This window comes from Gallinula chloropus (assembly GCF_964237585.1).
Source record: "Gallinula chloropus genome assembly, chromosome: 2".
NCBI classification, from domain to species: domain Eukaryota; kingdom Metazoa; phylum Chordata; class Aves; order Gruiformes; family Rallidae; genus Gallinula; species Gallinula chloropus.
In genome coordinates this window covers 101,322,906-101,339,845 of record NC_140086.1, presented here as the reverse complement: position 1 = coordinate 101,339,845, position 16,940 = coordinate 101,322,906, and the positions used below count along the sequence as shown (strand labels likewise).

The window sequence follows — 16,940 nt, the reverse complement described above, 5'->3', positions numbered from 1 at the left end:
GTTATAAACTACTGACGCGATTCAGAATTTAAATTCTGGTGTCACAAGTTTATCCATTATTATCTAAACAGTAAAATATCATGAGAGATAGAAACTTAGATAACTTAGGAGTGAACTGGTTTTGTTTAGTCCTGAAGATAAAAAGCTTAAAGGAAATCTAATTGCTCCCTTCCACTGCCTGAAAGGAAATTGTAGAACAGCAAAGTCGGGTGCTTCTCAGAGGCAAACAGGAAAAAGACAAGTGTCAGTGAACACAAGTTCCAACAAGGGAAATTCCAATTAGATATAAAGAAAAAAAATCACAATAAGAATGGTTGAACACAGAAAAAGGTGCTCAGAGCAATGGTGGATTGTGGAACAAGGTGCTGAGCAGCATGATACAACTTGGAAGTTTGTCTTGCTTTGACCAAGAGGTTGTACTGGATGATGTACTGGAGGTGTTGATTGACAGCCAGCTGAACATGAGTCAGCAGTGTGTCCAGGTGTCCAAGAAGGCCAACAGCATCCTGGCTTGTATGAAGAACAGTGTGGTGAGTAGGACTAGGACAGTGATTGTCCCCCTGTACTCAGTGCTGATGAGGCCCCACCTTGAGTGCTGGTGCTGGAGCTTGTCCAGAGAAGGGCAACAAGGCTGGTGAAGGGACTGGAAAATAAATGTTACAAGGAGCAACTGAGGGAACTGGGATTGTTTAGTCTGGAGAAAAGAAAGTTGGAAGGGAGATAGAATTGCTCTCTACAACTATCTGAAAGGAGGTTGTGGAGAGCTGAGGGCCAACCTTTTCTCCCTAGTGACAAGAGATAGGACAAGAGGTAATGGCATCAAGTTATGCCAGGGGAGGTTTAGATTGGATGTTAGGAAAAACTTCTTCTCAGAAAGGGTTGTTAGGCATTGGAATGGGTTGCCCAGGGAGGTGGTGGAGTCTCCATCCCTGTAGGTATTTAAAAGTTGGCTAGATGTGGTGCTTAGGGACATGGTTTAGTGGTAGTTGGCAGGTTAGGGTGATGGTTTGACTTAAAGATCTAAAGGGTCCCTTCCAACCAAAACAATGCTGTGATTCTATGATCTCTAAAGTTCCCTTCCAATCTAATTATTCCCTAGTTGTATTATCTACATTAAAACAACTGACTTCATCAGACTCAACTTCTATCAGTGCCAGTAATTTGCAACTGACTTGGATTCTGAGGAAGCTGATCAGGCAGTAGAGTCAGATTGTTTACCAAAATAAAGATTGAGAGGCCTTCTTTGAGGTACTTGACCTGTTATTTTAGACTGGTCAGAGAATTTTATATCATCATGTTTTAACCCCAGACACTAACTGAACACCACCCACCAGCTTACTCACCCCTTTTCCCCACAGTCGGATGGGGAGGAGAATAGGAAAAAACCCAACTTGTGGGTTGAGATGAAGACAGATTATCAGGGTAGTAGGATAACAAAGGAAAATTATGATGACTGATGATGATGTGCATCAAGTGATGCAGAAATGCAATTACCATTTGCAGAGGAAAAAAAAAAACCTGATGCCCAGTTTATTTTAACAGTTCTGCCTCCTGTCTCACTTCCTCAGTTATATCCAGAGTGTGACATTGTATGGTACAGAACATCCCTTTGGCCAGCCTGGGTCAGCTGTCCTGGCTGTGCTCTTCCAGTTCCTTGTGCACCTGGCAAGGTGTGTGTTGTAGTTCAGCCCCATCTAGCAGCTGAGCACCCTGTATGCTAACCCTCCCCATGGGATGGGGAAGAGAGTGGGGAGACAAAGGCAAACCAGATGAGTTGGTAAGGACAGCTTGCTTTGACAGTACAGGGAGGGGGAAATAACAGCAGCAGAACTTAGGATGGAATATACAGAACTGGTGATACACACTGCAATTTCTCACTGAACTGTACAACTCCCTTTTATACTGAGCATGATGTCATGTTATGGAATATTCCCTTGGTTAGTTTGGGCCACCTATCCTGGCTGTGTCCCATCCCAACTTCTGGTGCAAATTAACCCTATCCTAACCAAACCCAGGACAGTGTGGGAAGCTGAAAAGCCCTTGACTTATTGTAGACACTACAACTACCTAGCAAGTGTATTCTCAACAGCATCTCATACTAAATCCAAAATACAGCACTACCCTAGCTACTAGAAAGATGATTAACTATACATCAGCCAAAACCAGAACATGTATGAAAGCACAAGAAATTAGTTATAAAATAAGCAGTTGTCCAGAGTCAGTAGCATTAGAGCAGGAATTAATTTCTTCTAGTCTGTTATTCCAGAGATCAAGGATATTGAGGGTGTCTGCTTCTGCTTTTGATGTAGGCTGGTTTCTCTTGTGCATAAGTGAGTGTTAGTGTTACCACTTCTGCACACCAAGGTGTGTAGGAGATTTTTTCATCAGTGTCTGTGGTCTTGAAAAGGCACTAACCGGATGTGCTGAGTAACTGCTTGCTTAATTACTGTGTGTCAGAATACCTTGAGGGGGCTACCCTAACTTAACCAGAAGGAGAGGTCCTTTTCTCTTCCTTGTGTGACTGTAAGGCGAGCCTATCCTTTAGCTTCAACATAGAATAATTTTGAATGGAAGTGAACTTCAGATATCACTGACTCCACACCAGCAGTTAAAGCAGGTGTGCTTAGCTCAGGGACTTGCCCAGTCAAGTCCTCAGCAACTCTTAGGACAGAGATTCCATAGCGTCTCTGGGCAACATATTCTGGTATTTGACAACTTTTGGAGTACAAAGAGTTTTTCCTTGTATTTATTTGGAATTTCTTATGCTCTAGTTTGTGTTCATTGCCTTGCATTGTGTGCACCCTTCAGGACATGGCCTTTTTCTATCAGCCCCAAACTCTTTGTATCTCCTTTCATACTGCCACAAGATGTTTCATACTGTTCAGCATGCAGACAGTCATGTGGAGGAAGTTCCTGCTAGCAGTGGTGTGAATGATTATGCTGAAGGAAAATTTGGCATATAGAATCTGTTTCAAGACTTCACTCAACCATTTCCTCTTCATAGTGTGAATTTTAGCTGCTGCTAGCAATTCAGTTTGGTATTGTTCCATAGAAAAAAAAGTCCCTCTGTAGTCAGTGGGAGTCCTGTGCTGCAGAAATACACAGACTGCAGAATGCTGGGCCAGAGCCTATGGGGCATAACTTATCGAAGGTTTCGTTACAATCATTCTGTTCCACTTTGCACAGAGTAAAGACTCTGGCCCAAGAGCAGCTGTGGGATTCTGGTCATTCCTCTGTGCTATGAGGGCACAGTGAACTCAGATACAGGTTTCCAGAATTTAAAAAACATTCCCTGCGCATTGTTCCCCTCCTTTCTGAGACTTTGGATGGACAGAACAGAGGATCGCAGGAGCCTGAAGAGCAAGGAGCTACAGAGAAGTAGTGGTTTAGCAGATGACAGCTAGAGATAGTCAGGAGATTAGTACTGTTATTAGCAAAAGCTGAAGAGACAGACTGAAGTTGACCTCCTGTCACAGGAAAATGAGAATCTTTTACCTATTCAATTAAGCTGTTCACTGTCAGGGAAGCAGACTGCTGCACGACACTGTGTAGGAGCCCTTCCTGAGCACCATAGTGTCAGTCTGCCCAAACTGACTCCGTGCTGCTGTAAATGGAATTTCGTTTTCTGGGAAGCAGTCTCCTGTGGCTCCCTCACTTCCTTCTTTCAATTCTAGCTGTGACTTCTGTCTCAGGGAGTCACTAACATCTGTCAGGGTGGGCTGGCGCTTTGACAGAGGAAGCAGTAAAGGTGGCTCCAGCATGGTCAGCTTTCAGAGTGTCGATGCTTATTTGATTTCCTAGTTAAAGCAGAAGATCCTGTCACTTCTCTTTATTTAAACTAATAAAAAAGTCTGTTTCTAATAATATTCATTGCTCAGTAAAGCTCAGATTTGCATGTTCTGTAAAGACTCAAACCCCGTTATTGGCTATAGTAGCAGAGAAGCATGGATTTAATAATTTTGAAAGCTCAGGGGCACAATATTGAAATTCACATCTGCCAGAGTCCATCAACAGTCTGTTGCCTGCTTTACATGCAGGTATTAGCTTTGATCATATGGGCAGAAATTACCTTCAAACAGGAAATGACATGGAGTTTATAAAAGTCCTACCATCTTCGAAAAGTTTCAGCTGACATCAGTGAGCTTTAATTTCTGGTTACAGGGTGATGTTATGAATCAACAAGTTCATGTGTTAAACATTTCTGAATTTCATCTCTAATCCAGTCTGCAGTTTTGACATGATAAAAATTATAACAATTAATCCATTAATTTCATCTTAATGCTGAGGTAAATCATCAATGTCAGATAAATTTTCCATAAATGTATGTAACTTTTAAGTGAAATGATATTATATAAAGGAAAGAACAAATACTTGCCAGTTTAAAAAACCAAAAAGGATTTTATTAACTGAAAACTCTAGCAATATGACAATAGTTTAATTCATAAAATGGATTGGTGAGAGATTGGTATTTGAATTCAGATGGCATTCCCAGGTCAGTGTTCTGCTGATCAGATGAGATGGAAAACTCTGAGGATGAAAATCACAGACTCACTAGTTTGGAAAAGACCTTTGAGATCCTCAAACCCAACCATACCTGTCCTCTACTAAACCATATCCCTAAGCACCTCATCTACCCTTTTTTTAAACACATCCTGGGTCAGTGACTCAACCCCCTCCCTGGGCAGCCTGTTCCAGTGCCTGACAACTCTTTCAGTAAAGAATTTTTTCCTAACATCTAATCTGAACCTGTCCTGGCTCAGTGTGAGCCCATTCCCCCTCATCCTATCACCTGTCACTTGGGTGAAGAGACCATGACACACCTCTCTACAGCCTCCTTTCAGGTAGTTGTAGGCAGTGATGTGTCCCCTCAGCCTCCTCTTCTCCAGGCTAAACATCCCCAGCTCCCCCAGCTGCTACTCATAAGGTTTGTTCTCCAGCCCCTTCATCAGCCTGGTCACTGTTCTCTGGACACGCTCCAGGACCTCAATGTCTTTCTTGCAGTGAGGGGCCCAAAACTGAACACAGTACTCGAGGTGTGGCCTCACCAATGCCAAGTACAGGGGTACAATCACCTCCCTGAAACTGCTGGCAATGCTGTTTCTGATACAAGCCAAGATGCCATTAATTAGTCTTCTTGGCCAAGTACAGGCTACTTTTTCAGCCTTTCTGCATCTTTATTTGCCAATTCTCCTTTTGCCTTGAACCAAGAGATAACATGGCAAAAGAACTAGACTGTAAACAGACTCAGTACTGCCACAGATTTGCTTCCTTCTCAGTCTCTACTTTCCTTAATAATCAAGAGCAATTAAGCAGCAAGATGGGGAATTTCTCCTGGTTTTTTTGATTGTTTTCTAGTTATCCTTTGAAATAGTAGTCACAAAGCCAAGAAAACTTTGTTACTATTAAAGTGATGTGCTGAAATTTTGGTTGGCAGTGCAATACCCACTGTTTGTCTTCCATCAGCATAGGTCTGTGTTAACCACCACGTTGCAGACAGTAACGGAAAGTCTGTTACAATAGTCATACTGAAAGTACTGTGATTTCTCAGGATTGACAAGTCAGTCATCACCTTTAACTTGTATCTGCATGAGATCTATGGACAGATTATTTAACCAATAATGTAAGAGAGGCTATCTCTTAGCATTTCATCAGATTGAAAAAAAGGAAATGAAACTGTAAAGGTCGATACATTATATAAACAGATTGTCTAGACCTTTGGGGTTTTGGTGAGTTTCAGGAAGCTGACAGCAGATGAAATTTTACTGCTTTTTGTTGATCAGCTGTTGGATGCCTAGACATTACATGCTTGCAAATGTCCGATCATAGCTCATCTATAGTCCTGGACCACTTCCTCAAGCAGCCTGCTTGCCTTTTCTTTTTGCAGTCACTTGCATCACTTTGTAAGGCCTGATGGGTCAGTCACACTTGCATAAAGAAGTATCTGTTTTCTTTCAACTATCAGCCCCATAAATCCACGTACTGGCAAGAGGCATGCACAGAGCCTGGCACTACGTGAATTCTCAGGCTGATCCATGCATATTTCTTCATACTGCAAAATTTAAATATAATTAGAAAAACAAAGCAAACAAAATGCAGGTGCAGAAGGCATACACTAACTGCCTTTTTTCTACTGATACATTTGATTTTCCTTCAATGTATGGTGACCTAGTTTTGAATTGCACACCCTACAACTGGCTGAGTATTCAGACTTCATTTCAGATAACCAGTCCTTTCCAGTCCAAAGCTGACTGCTACATGCAGGACTCAGCTTCTGAGATCACTCAGCAGGGCAAGTGGAGAGGACATTCTAGCTCCTTGAGAGTAGCCCTGCAGAGAAGGACCTGGGTGTCATGGTGGATGAGAAACTTAACATGAGCCAGCAGTGTGCTCTTGCAGCTCGCAAGGCCAATGGTATCCTGGGCTCCATCAGAAGAGGGGTGGCCAGCAGGGACAGGGAGGTGATTGTCCCTCTCTACTCTGCCCTCGTGAGGCCCCATCTGGAGTACTGTGTCCAGATCTGGGGCCCCCAATACAAGAATGATGTGGAACTGTTGGAGGGGGTTCAGAGGAGGCCACAAAGCTGATTAGAGGGCTGGAGCACCTCCCCTATGAAGAGAGGCTGAGGGAGCTGGGCTTGTTCAGCCTAGAGAAGAGAAGGTTGTGGGGGGACTGTAGCCTTCCAGTACTTAAGGGAGCAGAGAAACAGGAGGGGAATCAACTTTTTAAAAGGGTAGACAAATTCAGGGCAAGGGATAACAGATTGAAGCTAAAGGAGGGAAGGTTTAAATAGATATTAGGGGGAAGATCTTTACAGAGTGGTAAGGTGCTTGAATGGGCTGCCCAGAGGGATGGTGAATGCCCCGTCCCTGGAGGTGTTCAAAGCCAGGTTGGATGGGGCCCTGGGCAACCTTGTGTAGATCCAGGCCTGGAGGTTGGTGTCCCTGCCTGTGGCAGGGGGGTTGGAACTCTACAATCCTTGGGGTCCCTTCCAACCCAGACCATTCTATGATTCTGTGATTCTCATTTGCAGACAATTGCAGAGTGATTTTTTTAATGCAAATTTAAAAAGTGTGTCTCTTACTCTAAATAATGAAAGATATGTTCCATACAATATTCGTAATCACATTTTCTGTTTTGTCCAGGGACCAATAGGACCTACTGGACCTAAAGGAGAACTTGGTTTCCCAGGACGTCCAGTATGTATTATGCTCTCAAGTAGTATAAAGATAGGGGAACTTGCTTCTGACACATACTAAACTATTTCTACTTATTTCAGGGCCGCCCAGGACTGAATGGACTGAGAGGTTTGAAAGGTGATCGAGGTGAAGCACTTTATGTAAGTTCTTCAGCACTGCAATCAGTTGAAAAACAAATCCTCTTCAAATCTTAAGTCAAGTCTCATTTACATTAATTTATTTAAAACAACGACCTGACTAATCTAGAAATAATCATATTTTTCTGCTACTTTTCCTATATAGTAGCAATCATTAAAAAGTCAACTTCTGGATCCATCTTAACAGTTCTTGCAGACACACATATTTATATCAGCTCCCAGGTATAACAATTATATTTGTAATTCACTGTTAGCATAGCTGCTTCAAATAGCAAATGATCTGGGATTGTCAATTCTTTCTGTATATCAAAGATTTCCTGATCTGGGCCATCAGGATGACCCAATCATGATGTGGAGATACTCCCACAGAGTCATAGCTATCTAGTACATGTACAAATAGCACTTGAGCATATCATGAAGTGGCATCTATTCTACTAACAAGGAGATACTTGTTAATACCTATTACCTGCTTTGTTTACCATGTACAAGTACCCAGAATATTGACCACTGCACAGATGATAGCATATTCCTGCCCATAATTACCATGGAATTAACTATGGAATGACAGCTATGAACAAAGCTGTTGGTGCTGCAAGTCTGTCCTTATGAAAAGACTTCACACATGTGGTCTCATGGCAAACATTAAGTCTGTTTGTCACAACAAAAAGCCCTGCTGAGCATAAGCAATGTTTCACAATAGCAAAGTAATTTGTGTGGTTGTTCTGATGTCATGTGCTAGAAAAATTGGTACCCATACCACAACAGCAGCACAGCAGCTAATAATATTTCACCTGCATGAGACATATACTGGGGTAAAAAAAAGACAGGGGTATTTTATTGTGTTGGCACAGAAATCACAAGATCAGGAACAGCTAGGCATCAGAAGAGGTGATCTAGTCAATATCACCGTATTTCAGTAGAGCACTTTTTAGCACTTTTTGTAAATTAATTCTGGTGTATGAGTCCTCTGGTTCTACTTTGTTTAAAAGAGAAAAAAAAACCCATACACTAACTGTAAATCACAAGTATGTTGTCTATATGGACAATAAATGTGCGATGATGATACTGCTTTATCTGACTAACAGGGAGTCTAACAATTACTAAGTATGTATCTTCACAGAAAGACAATCTCAGGCCATTTTTTTCTCCACAAAGTGCTGTAGGTTATATATTAAAATTCACCTGATAGGCTGGTCCCTGTAACTGAATTCTCAGTCTCCCCTGGAGCCACTTAACACAAAAGTTATTGGCTAAATGGGGCCTGCTGATCCCATCAGCCCTCTTTCCATAAGCTCAGTTGCATTGCATATGAAAAGATTTGGCTAATATCTTGTTTCTTTCACTTTCTTTTGCCAGGGCCCTCCTGGCTTGCCTGGACCCCCAGGCCCCCCGGGACCTCCAGGACGCATAGTTTATATCAAAGGAGTAAGTACAACTCAGGGTCAGTTGCTGGTCTCTCAGAAATGTGCTACACTAGGAACAGTTTGCAGAAGGAAACATCAAAACTTGTTTCAGACAGTACAGTTTACAGTGGGTGACCTTGTTTGTCTGCATAGGGAAAAAAATCTCTTAAGCAGAGCTGCTGTCCCATCAGAGCTTTGCCACACACACACCCAGAGTGGGACCGGCGGAGAGGCCTGTGAGAGCTCACAGAGCTGGGCTCCCGGCTCAGGAGGTGCTGATTTCTGTTTCCAGGCTTTCTCCCATCATGTCAATTAGATCTATTTGGTGTATTATCTGCTGTATTATATCGAGGTTCATTAAAATAATTTCCGTTCCTGTTTTCAATAGACAGTTTTCCCAGTCTCCCCCAGACCTCACTGCAAAATGCCAGTAAGTCGCGCAGAGTCTGCTCTTAGCAAAGTGCATGGCTGTGACAGTACATAACCAAAGCAGCTACATACGTAATTGCTGTAGCTTTGCAGCTTTTCTCCCCCTGCCTTTGGCTTTGCACCAGAGATGTGTTTTACCTACTCTTCCAGATAACAGATTTTCAAATGTCTAGATATCCAAAATTAGCAATACATCAAATATATATAACAGAACTAGAACACTAGAACCTTTTGCTTAAAGCACTTTACTTGATTGTCCTAACACTTTTAATGCCTTTCCAAACCTGTGTTTCCATAATTTAAGAGTTGCCTTGGGGAGCTGAAGGTTCATACATACGTGTACGCACATTTTTCAGGCTATATATATATACATACTGTCTCCATGCTGTTATGGCTTTAGCTGTTTTCAACGTCCCCGTCCAAAATAAGACTTGTTATGTATTTCATTGTGGTATGAAAGATGCATCAGAAAAGAAAATTTGTGTTCTTTATTTGACTCTCAAATGCAGTCTATTCACATATAAACATTATTATCTCAAGAATGGCAGCAGGTGAAGCTCTGCCCCCATTACCTTCAAACGATGGGCAATTTCACACACAGTATCTAAAGAAAGGAGATGGGGTTTGTATTCTCAGAACCCTTTGATGCAGCTTTTGTTTAATAAATCACGGAAATTGCGTCCTACAATGAACTGCAAAGAGCATTCAGTCCTGGAAGTACTCTTCCCAGAGCAATATTGTACTGTTAATCTGTATGTTATATACTTGGAAAGGGTTCTCTCTTTAAGCGCCACAGTCCTCTCCTGAATATTGTGGTGTGCAGTACAGCTGTTCTACTGTTCTGTTAGACAGGATAGCTCAAAATAGTATTGTGCCCCCTCCTCCAATTTCCCTCCTAGTTCTTTTTTACTTATTAATTTATTATAAAGAAGCAGCTTTTCACTTACACTCTACTAGATGCACTGACACTCATCATCACCCTACCTTTACTGTTGAAGAAAGATGTACCCCAGCTTATGGATCTTACTGTTAACTAATAAGTTGTCATTACTCTATGCAAATTTGATGTTTCTATGGTTTTGGCCTGCTACCTCCAGGAACCATCTTTTCCTCCCTTAAATCTTCCCTTTTCCACCGTATAACATTCTTGTATGTTAATCACATATGCTCACAATCACATACAGATTAGTCAGCATCACCTCTGAAACCTGGCTAGAAGAGGCCTTGAGAAACCTGATGTAACCGATCCTGCTTTGGGCTAGGCAATCTCCAGACAAGCCTTCCAACCTCAACTCTGTGAATGATTCAAACAATACAAGCCTATTCTAGCTGAAATTCCCTTTTCAAGAAGGTCACAATCGGTGAATAGTAGCAGTGGCTTTTATGTGCACACATAATAGAAACAAGTACTTACAAACAGCTCTTCACACATTGGAGTATGCTAGATAGATTTGTCCTGCATTTGTGAATAATCTCCTAAACCTATCTGGGTTTATAGATAAGAAGTCTGCTGTACATGTCTTCATAAATGAATAACAATAAAGAACTACAGACTGAACCCCACAAGTTTTCCTCATGTGAGCTGAACTTCTGAAGTTAATGGAGCTATCCATGTGAGTAAGACTTCCAGGAGCTAATTCTACAGGATTAGCCAGATGCAGCAACTTAATGGTTTTTTTTTTCATATGCTTGCTGAGATTCATATAAACAGTACTAGCTAGTACTAAGATCTGTCCATTTTCAAGCACTGTGCCACATTTTAATTCCTGCACTTTCCCTGTGACATGCAGTAGAGGTAGGTAGAATGCCTATTGCTGCAGGTGGCTGGTGTCAGAGCAGGATAGACTAGAAGGACTTCTGCCACTCAGTTGTGACCTCAGTGCAGTTGGAGCATAGATCAGAATCAGGCAGTAGGCATAGATATGGTCTGATGAAAAATTACAAACCTGTTATTTTACAGTAAATAATCACATCCTGCTTTCAAATGCAGTGATGTAAATTCAGAATTTTTCTCGGAGAATGAGTTTTCTGATGCTTCGCTGGCATGACTGAGGGTAGGATTTGCTCATGCCTCCAAAATGCATGTTGTTACCCTCTTGCTGAAAGCATGTTGCATGTTAAAGAGAGCACCACCCTGAAAAAAGCTTTATTGGCTAATATTCAGATCTTGTCAAACTGGAGATAACCAGTGAGTGTTGTTACACTCTGATAGCATGCAAATTTTCCAGGCTTTTCGGTCACACCAAGTAATGCATTTCCATTAATCAATGGGAATGGGTAATTGGTAATAGATTTTATTTTCTCTGTAGATGAACACTCCTTACCCTGGAAATCAAGAATCTCTCAATGTCCATGGTGAGTAATTATCTTTGTGTACCTCAGTTTAAATAAGCTTTTTTTGTTTTTTCTAAGTTAAGCTCTTTTTGCTTTTTCTTGGCTGTTAGTCTAGGGGGAAAAAAGGAAAGACATAAAAATAGGTGACCTCCCTTCTTTTTCTGGTTAAACTGTAAGATCATATTTTGCTCTGGTCTCAACACATAGGCCAAAGAACAGATGGGCCTAGGTCTGGATTTTGAAAACTAGCATTTATAAACTGAGCAGTGCAACACAGTTCCCGCAAGATCTAACCTTAGAAGTCCACTGTCAGAGCAGAGGTGTCACACCTGGCTGCGCCAAATCATTACTCTCTGCTCTGGCGATGTTTCCCAAGATGCAAATGCTAAAGTCCACCTGATACTGCATCACACCAAGCAGCCAGGTAAGTGGTCTCATTCCTCCAATGTTTGAATGATGGCATCAAAACCACTTCCCTCCTCTGAGTGACTGATGCCAAAAAAATGGAGCTCAAATCCTTTTGCCTGAAAGAAAATCATCACAGGCAGGTTCAACACTTACTGGCTGGAGTCTCAGAGAATATTGCTGAGGGAAAGAAACAAGCTATTAGCAATAGCTTCTGTGAGCGGAGGATCAATGTGCTGGTGAGACAGAAGAAATGTTTCTTATCCCCTCCTTCACTAGGAAGGTGAGGCCCATTGAAAAGAAAGTCATTTCTGGGGTTCAGGAGTAGCTAGGACAAAAACCTGACAGGCAGACAAAGAAGGAAGTAAGAATAACAGGGAAGGAGGATGAGAAACCTGGGGAAATTGTCACAAGGCTGATGAAGTTATGTTAGGTTTTGCTCCTTTTAATGGAAGGTGGTTTCAGGACAATATAGGGTTGGATTTGTGGAGTACAATGATGCCCTGAGCTTTCTTTCTGGATCCTTACTGCTCAACAACTGATTCACCTCTTACAAGTCTCGTGCCTGGCAGACTGTCCATTTTTCGTCAGGGTTATGTCCACAGAATTAAGTCTAAGCTGTGTAGTGCTGCTACTAAATTCAAAGGGGCAAGAGTTGATATAGCAAGGGGTAAAGGAAGATACCTTAAAGAAGAGAAAGTCAGAGCTGACTTGTGTAAGCTCTGTATCAATCTCAGTATTTTAAGATGACCTGAAATACTGAGGAATGGAAAATAACTTTGAAGATGTCAGGAAAACTGTGATTGCATGCCTGAGAGATTTTGTGATTGGCCTCAGTGCAACATAAAATGAGGCCTCATTGTTCTTCCAATAAGCATTTGAACATGGGCTCACAGGTGGAGGCGGAGACACTGGACATGGGGAAGTCCTGGGAAGTATGAGCAGCTTTTGCCTCTTATTGCTGAAAGGCAAAAGAAAAGCATGGAGAGGAACTAATGTTTGAAAACTCCTGTCGTAACATGGGGTTCTGAAAGGGAAGAGGTCCATCTCATGCATCCTTATTCGTAACCATTCTGCAGGAATAAAAGAGGGGAAAATGCTGCAACTGTTTTTCAAACTAAGACTTTCTTACCAGTCAAGTCTTGTAAGAGGCATCAGGTCACAGAGTATGAACTGGATGCCCAAGCAAGAGATTGTTTCTATACTTGCTCCAGCGAAATTCACAGGTGTAATTAGATCAGGTTAGAAAAGAGCCAGAGTTCTTAGTGATCCAGCACAGATCACTACTGACCACGGGGGCTGAAGATGTCACAGGCAGGAAACCATTAAAAATTACTTTAAGAGATGTTTTTTTATCTGTATGTCATTGTACTTTAGCTGTATTCCAGCACATAACCCAGAATACAACCACCTCATCTTAAACTTGAAAAGGCATTTCTACCTGAAGGAAGTGGCCATAAAATGTTACTGTGTCTGGATGATGTTATTTTACGCTAATTTTGCAGAAGTATTAGCAAATATTGTAGTCAGGTAGAATAGAGAAACCAAACCTGTGAAGTCTAAATAGTCAGGAGTCATTTTACCCAGGTATTTTATAGAATAAATTTACTGTGAAAGTTGAATAATATCTGGAAAAATAAAAGGTTTCTCCAGATGTATTTGGGTGTAGTTCTACCCTTAGCTCAACTGTATAGAAAATTATGCTGAAAGCATTTCTGTTCTCAGAGAACATTTTCTTCATCATTAATGCTTTCATGATATGAAGGAGCAATAAACAGTAACATTTTTGACATTCACAGTTGCAACTGTTACCACTTACTGGGTTTTTTTGAATCTGGAGATAGTTGAAGATGTGATATCAAATTCCCTAACCATCTTTTGCTAGATGGTTAAGGAAATGAAAGATTGTAAGAGAAACATTGTCTTGCTCATGTTGGGCTTGATAAAAGGACAATCAGGTGGTCATTCAATGTCCATGAGTGAGACAAGCACAAAGGGATAGGAGCCATGTGTCCCATGTATATGGAAACGTCTGCTCTCACTTTTGGGCGTTTTGTTGTCACTGCTATAGCCACTGCTGCTTGGAAGTTCTCATGAGTTTGTGATGCTTTTATGGCAGGTTCTAAAGCAAACAGAGATTCCTGGGGGCTGCACAGTTCAGTGGACTTGAAAGGAGAAAAGGGAGACAGAGGAGCTCCAGGATCCCCAGGTATACTAAAGCTGATAAGTCATTGAGGTCCTGTAAACTTAACGTTATTCAACAAAGTACTGTTATGCTACCCCTGCAGTCCCACCCACCTGAAAACTTACACCTACGTTCATTGCTGAACTGGCACAAAGAACAAGAAAGCCCATAACAATATCAAAGATGTCTTCTGAAAAGAAGTAGCTGCACTGCACATCTGTGAGTGTTATGAATGTATTAAGTACAATAATAGATACTGAAATGTAACTGATTGGTCAGAGATTTTTTTAAATTTTAGAAGGACATCATGTCTCCTGCCTGAGGTTATTTCGTTACCAATGTTGTTGAGATAATTGGGCTAAAAACCAGTGCTTCCCATTTCAGGGTAACACACCTCTGCGTTTTGAGGTCACAGTAGTCATTTGTTGCTGACAGTCACTTCCAGCATGAGGTGGAACTAGATTATCGCCATTTCAACCAACTTTTTAGTATTCTGTGCTTTACTTGTGATAATAAAGTCTATGCAAATTAAAAATACCAAGTTACTGGTGGTAGGAACATCATAACGTTTTTTCTCAGCGAAGATTTACTTTTTGTATCAAAAAGTTGATACACATTGCTAATTCTTACACATTCAGAAATAGTTAAAGAAAATAAGCATCTATTTGAAAATACTGCTATTACAAACTCTTCCTTTTCTGTACTTTTTTTTTAATCTCACATACTGAGATGGGGCTTTGTTCAGTGCCAGAAATCACTTGAAATAGAAGAAGCAGTATATCAAATTCAAGATTCTATACCATATTTATATTTTTCCTCTAACATGTTGATAATAAATAAAAAATTGTGTATACATGGGTACATATGTCCTTATTCCAACAACACAGTTCTGTTGACTGAAGATGATACTTCAGTTATTTCTAAGAGAACATCTGTTTGTTCTAATAAATTCTGTTTTCTTGTCTTGTCTTTATTGATTTTTATTCCAATCAATGTCCAGTGCATTAAAATAAGTGGTTAGTGCTTCCTAGTCATCAATAAACTGATAAAAAGAAGAAACATTACAAAACATAAATGAAGAAAAACTTCTCTTCTGTGCTGGCTTATCCACCAGGAACATGCCTGTTCCATTCCAGGTTCTATATTTAGTGCAAATTAATGTCCTACAATTATTTTGCCTATACCTTATAATTTCAGGTGCTTCAGGATAGGATTATGCCTATGATCTTGTTGTAAAACTGCAGATAGTGAAAATAACACAAGAATTCTGGTTAAACTGAAAACTGAATTCATCTTTCTCCTAAAATAACAGAGATTTAGTAATTTGTTTGCCAACCAAATTCAAATAGATCAACTAGCTTCAACATTTTAAGAAGATGGCTTCTCGCTGGGCAAGCATTAATTGTGGTAATGAGTTATGTTGCTCCAGGACCTAAGTTAATTTTTAGATCAGATCCCAGAACTGAAAGCAGTGTAGCTTCTCATTTTCTAAGAGAAAGGCCACCAAAGTTCCGTGGCTTTACGATAATTGGGAGGACATGATTTTGCCATTGATTATGCACATGCAAAGTGTTGCTAGTCTGTTTCAGCAACATCAGAAAATAAACTGGAATTAAAATATCTGGTCTACCAGCAGAAGCTTCACAACAAAGTATGTTTCCCTCTGGCTAGTATTAAGAACCCTAGAGGTCCTGCCAAAAATATCCTACCAGCCCTCCACTGAATGTCAACAGAGGAGGGCTGATCTAGGTTTTCCTGTTGATAAGCCACATTAGGCAAACTTCTCTGGGTGTGCATACGAGTAAACTAAAGAGACACAGGACAAATAAGACATTTTTCCTTCAGTTTTAATTATTTCCATATTTCCTGGCCCGTATTCAGCCTACAAGAAGTAACAGTCTACCAGCCAATAGGGTGGTCTGGGCGATACCTTAAACCAGGAAGCAGTAAGCTGCATGGATACATCTTTCATGCTCTGGGAGTGAGGAGGACAGTTTAGTTGTATGGAAGAAAGCTGTGCCACTTTAACTCAGGGCTGAGGAACTGGTCTAATGCAGTTTACCTACCATTGTAGGTAGAGCCTACTGGTTCCTTACAACTGTTTTGTTTTTTTACTTCTGCTTTGAGTGGGGACCTCCCTCTTCCTCCCATGTTTCTTGCCCAGGACTAGTCTGTTTGCTGGTCATCCTAGAAAAACCTCAGATATTGCCTAGGGTAGAGATTAGTACTAAGCAACATGTGAGGACACACGGCATTCCATTCCACTGGCCAGTTCCCCATCTCTTCCCACATGGATCAAGCAAATCACTGCAGTGAGCTATAATTGACAGGGTTGATGTAAAATAAAAATAGCTGCTAATGTGGGAATACATTTCTGTCCTGGAGTACAGATGTATGCAATGTCTACTTGACTTAATTGTACCTGAGAGAGCACACTGAGATCTAAGTCCTATGGCTGGCATAGGACCAGACACAAAGGTTTCAAAAATTCAACAGAACACATTTGAAGTAAATGGATCAAACTGTTATGGACAGCTGTAAAACAGTCTTCCTTCCACAAGTGTATGCCAAACATAGACTATTTGAAGGATATTTAGACTTTTTCTGCTGTCCTGACAGCTTTGGATGACCACCATTGGCAGACAACACACATAGGTGCTATAGCCATTGCTACTAATACTGGGTTTTGTTACAGAGAAATATCAAGGATCTTCTGTGATCAGCAGTAACACAGTTTCTCTGGACAGTTATGGTATTGTCCTTGCATGAAAGATAACACAGTCACTGACTGGTCACCTCACTGCTGGAAAAACATATGGAAAGCTTTTCTTTTACCTTGGTTTGCACAAAA

At 41.0% G+C, this 16,940-nt stretch overlaps 1 protein-coding gene across 1 annotated transcript in view; it reads left to right on the top strand.

The window, feature by feature from the left end:
- The window catches only part of COL15A1 (collagen type XV alpha 1 chain), a gene marked incomplete at both ends in the record, with an annotated part of 180,159 nt that overhangs the window by 146,991 nt on the left and 16,228 nt on the right, over positions 1-16,940 (top strand). The window contains 6 exons of the mRNA XM_084260640.1: positions 7,143-7,196; positions 7,277-7,336; positions 8,690-8,758; positions 9,125-9,166; positions 11,475-11,520; positions 14,024-14,113. Coding sequence (XP_084116766.1) covers positions 7,143-7,196; positions 7,277-7,336; positions 8,690-8,758; positions 9,125-9,166; positions 11,475-11,520; positions 14,024-14,113 — 361 coding nt within the window. The remainder of the gene's footprint in view (positions 1-7,142; positions 7,197-7,276; positions 7,337-8,689; positions 8,759-9,124; positions 9,167-11,474; positions 11,521-14,023; positions 14,114-16,940) is intronic.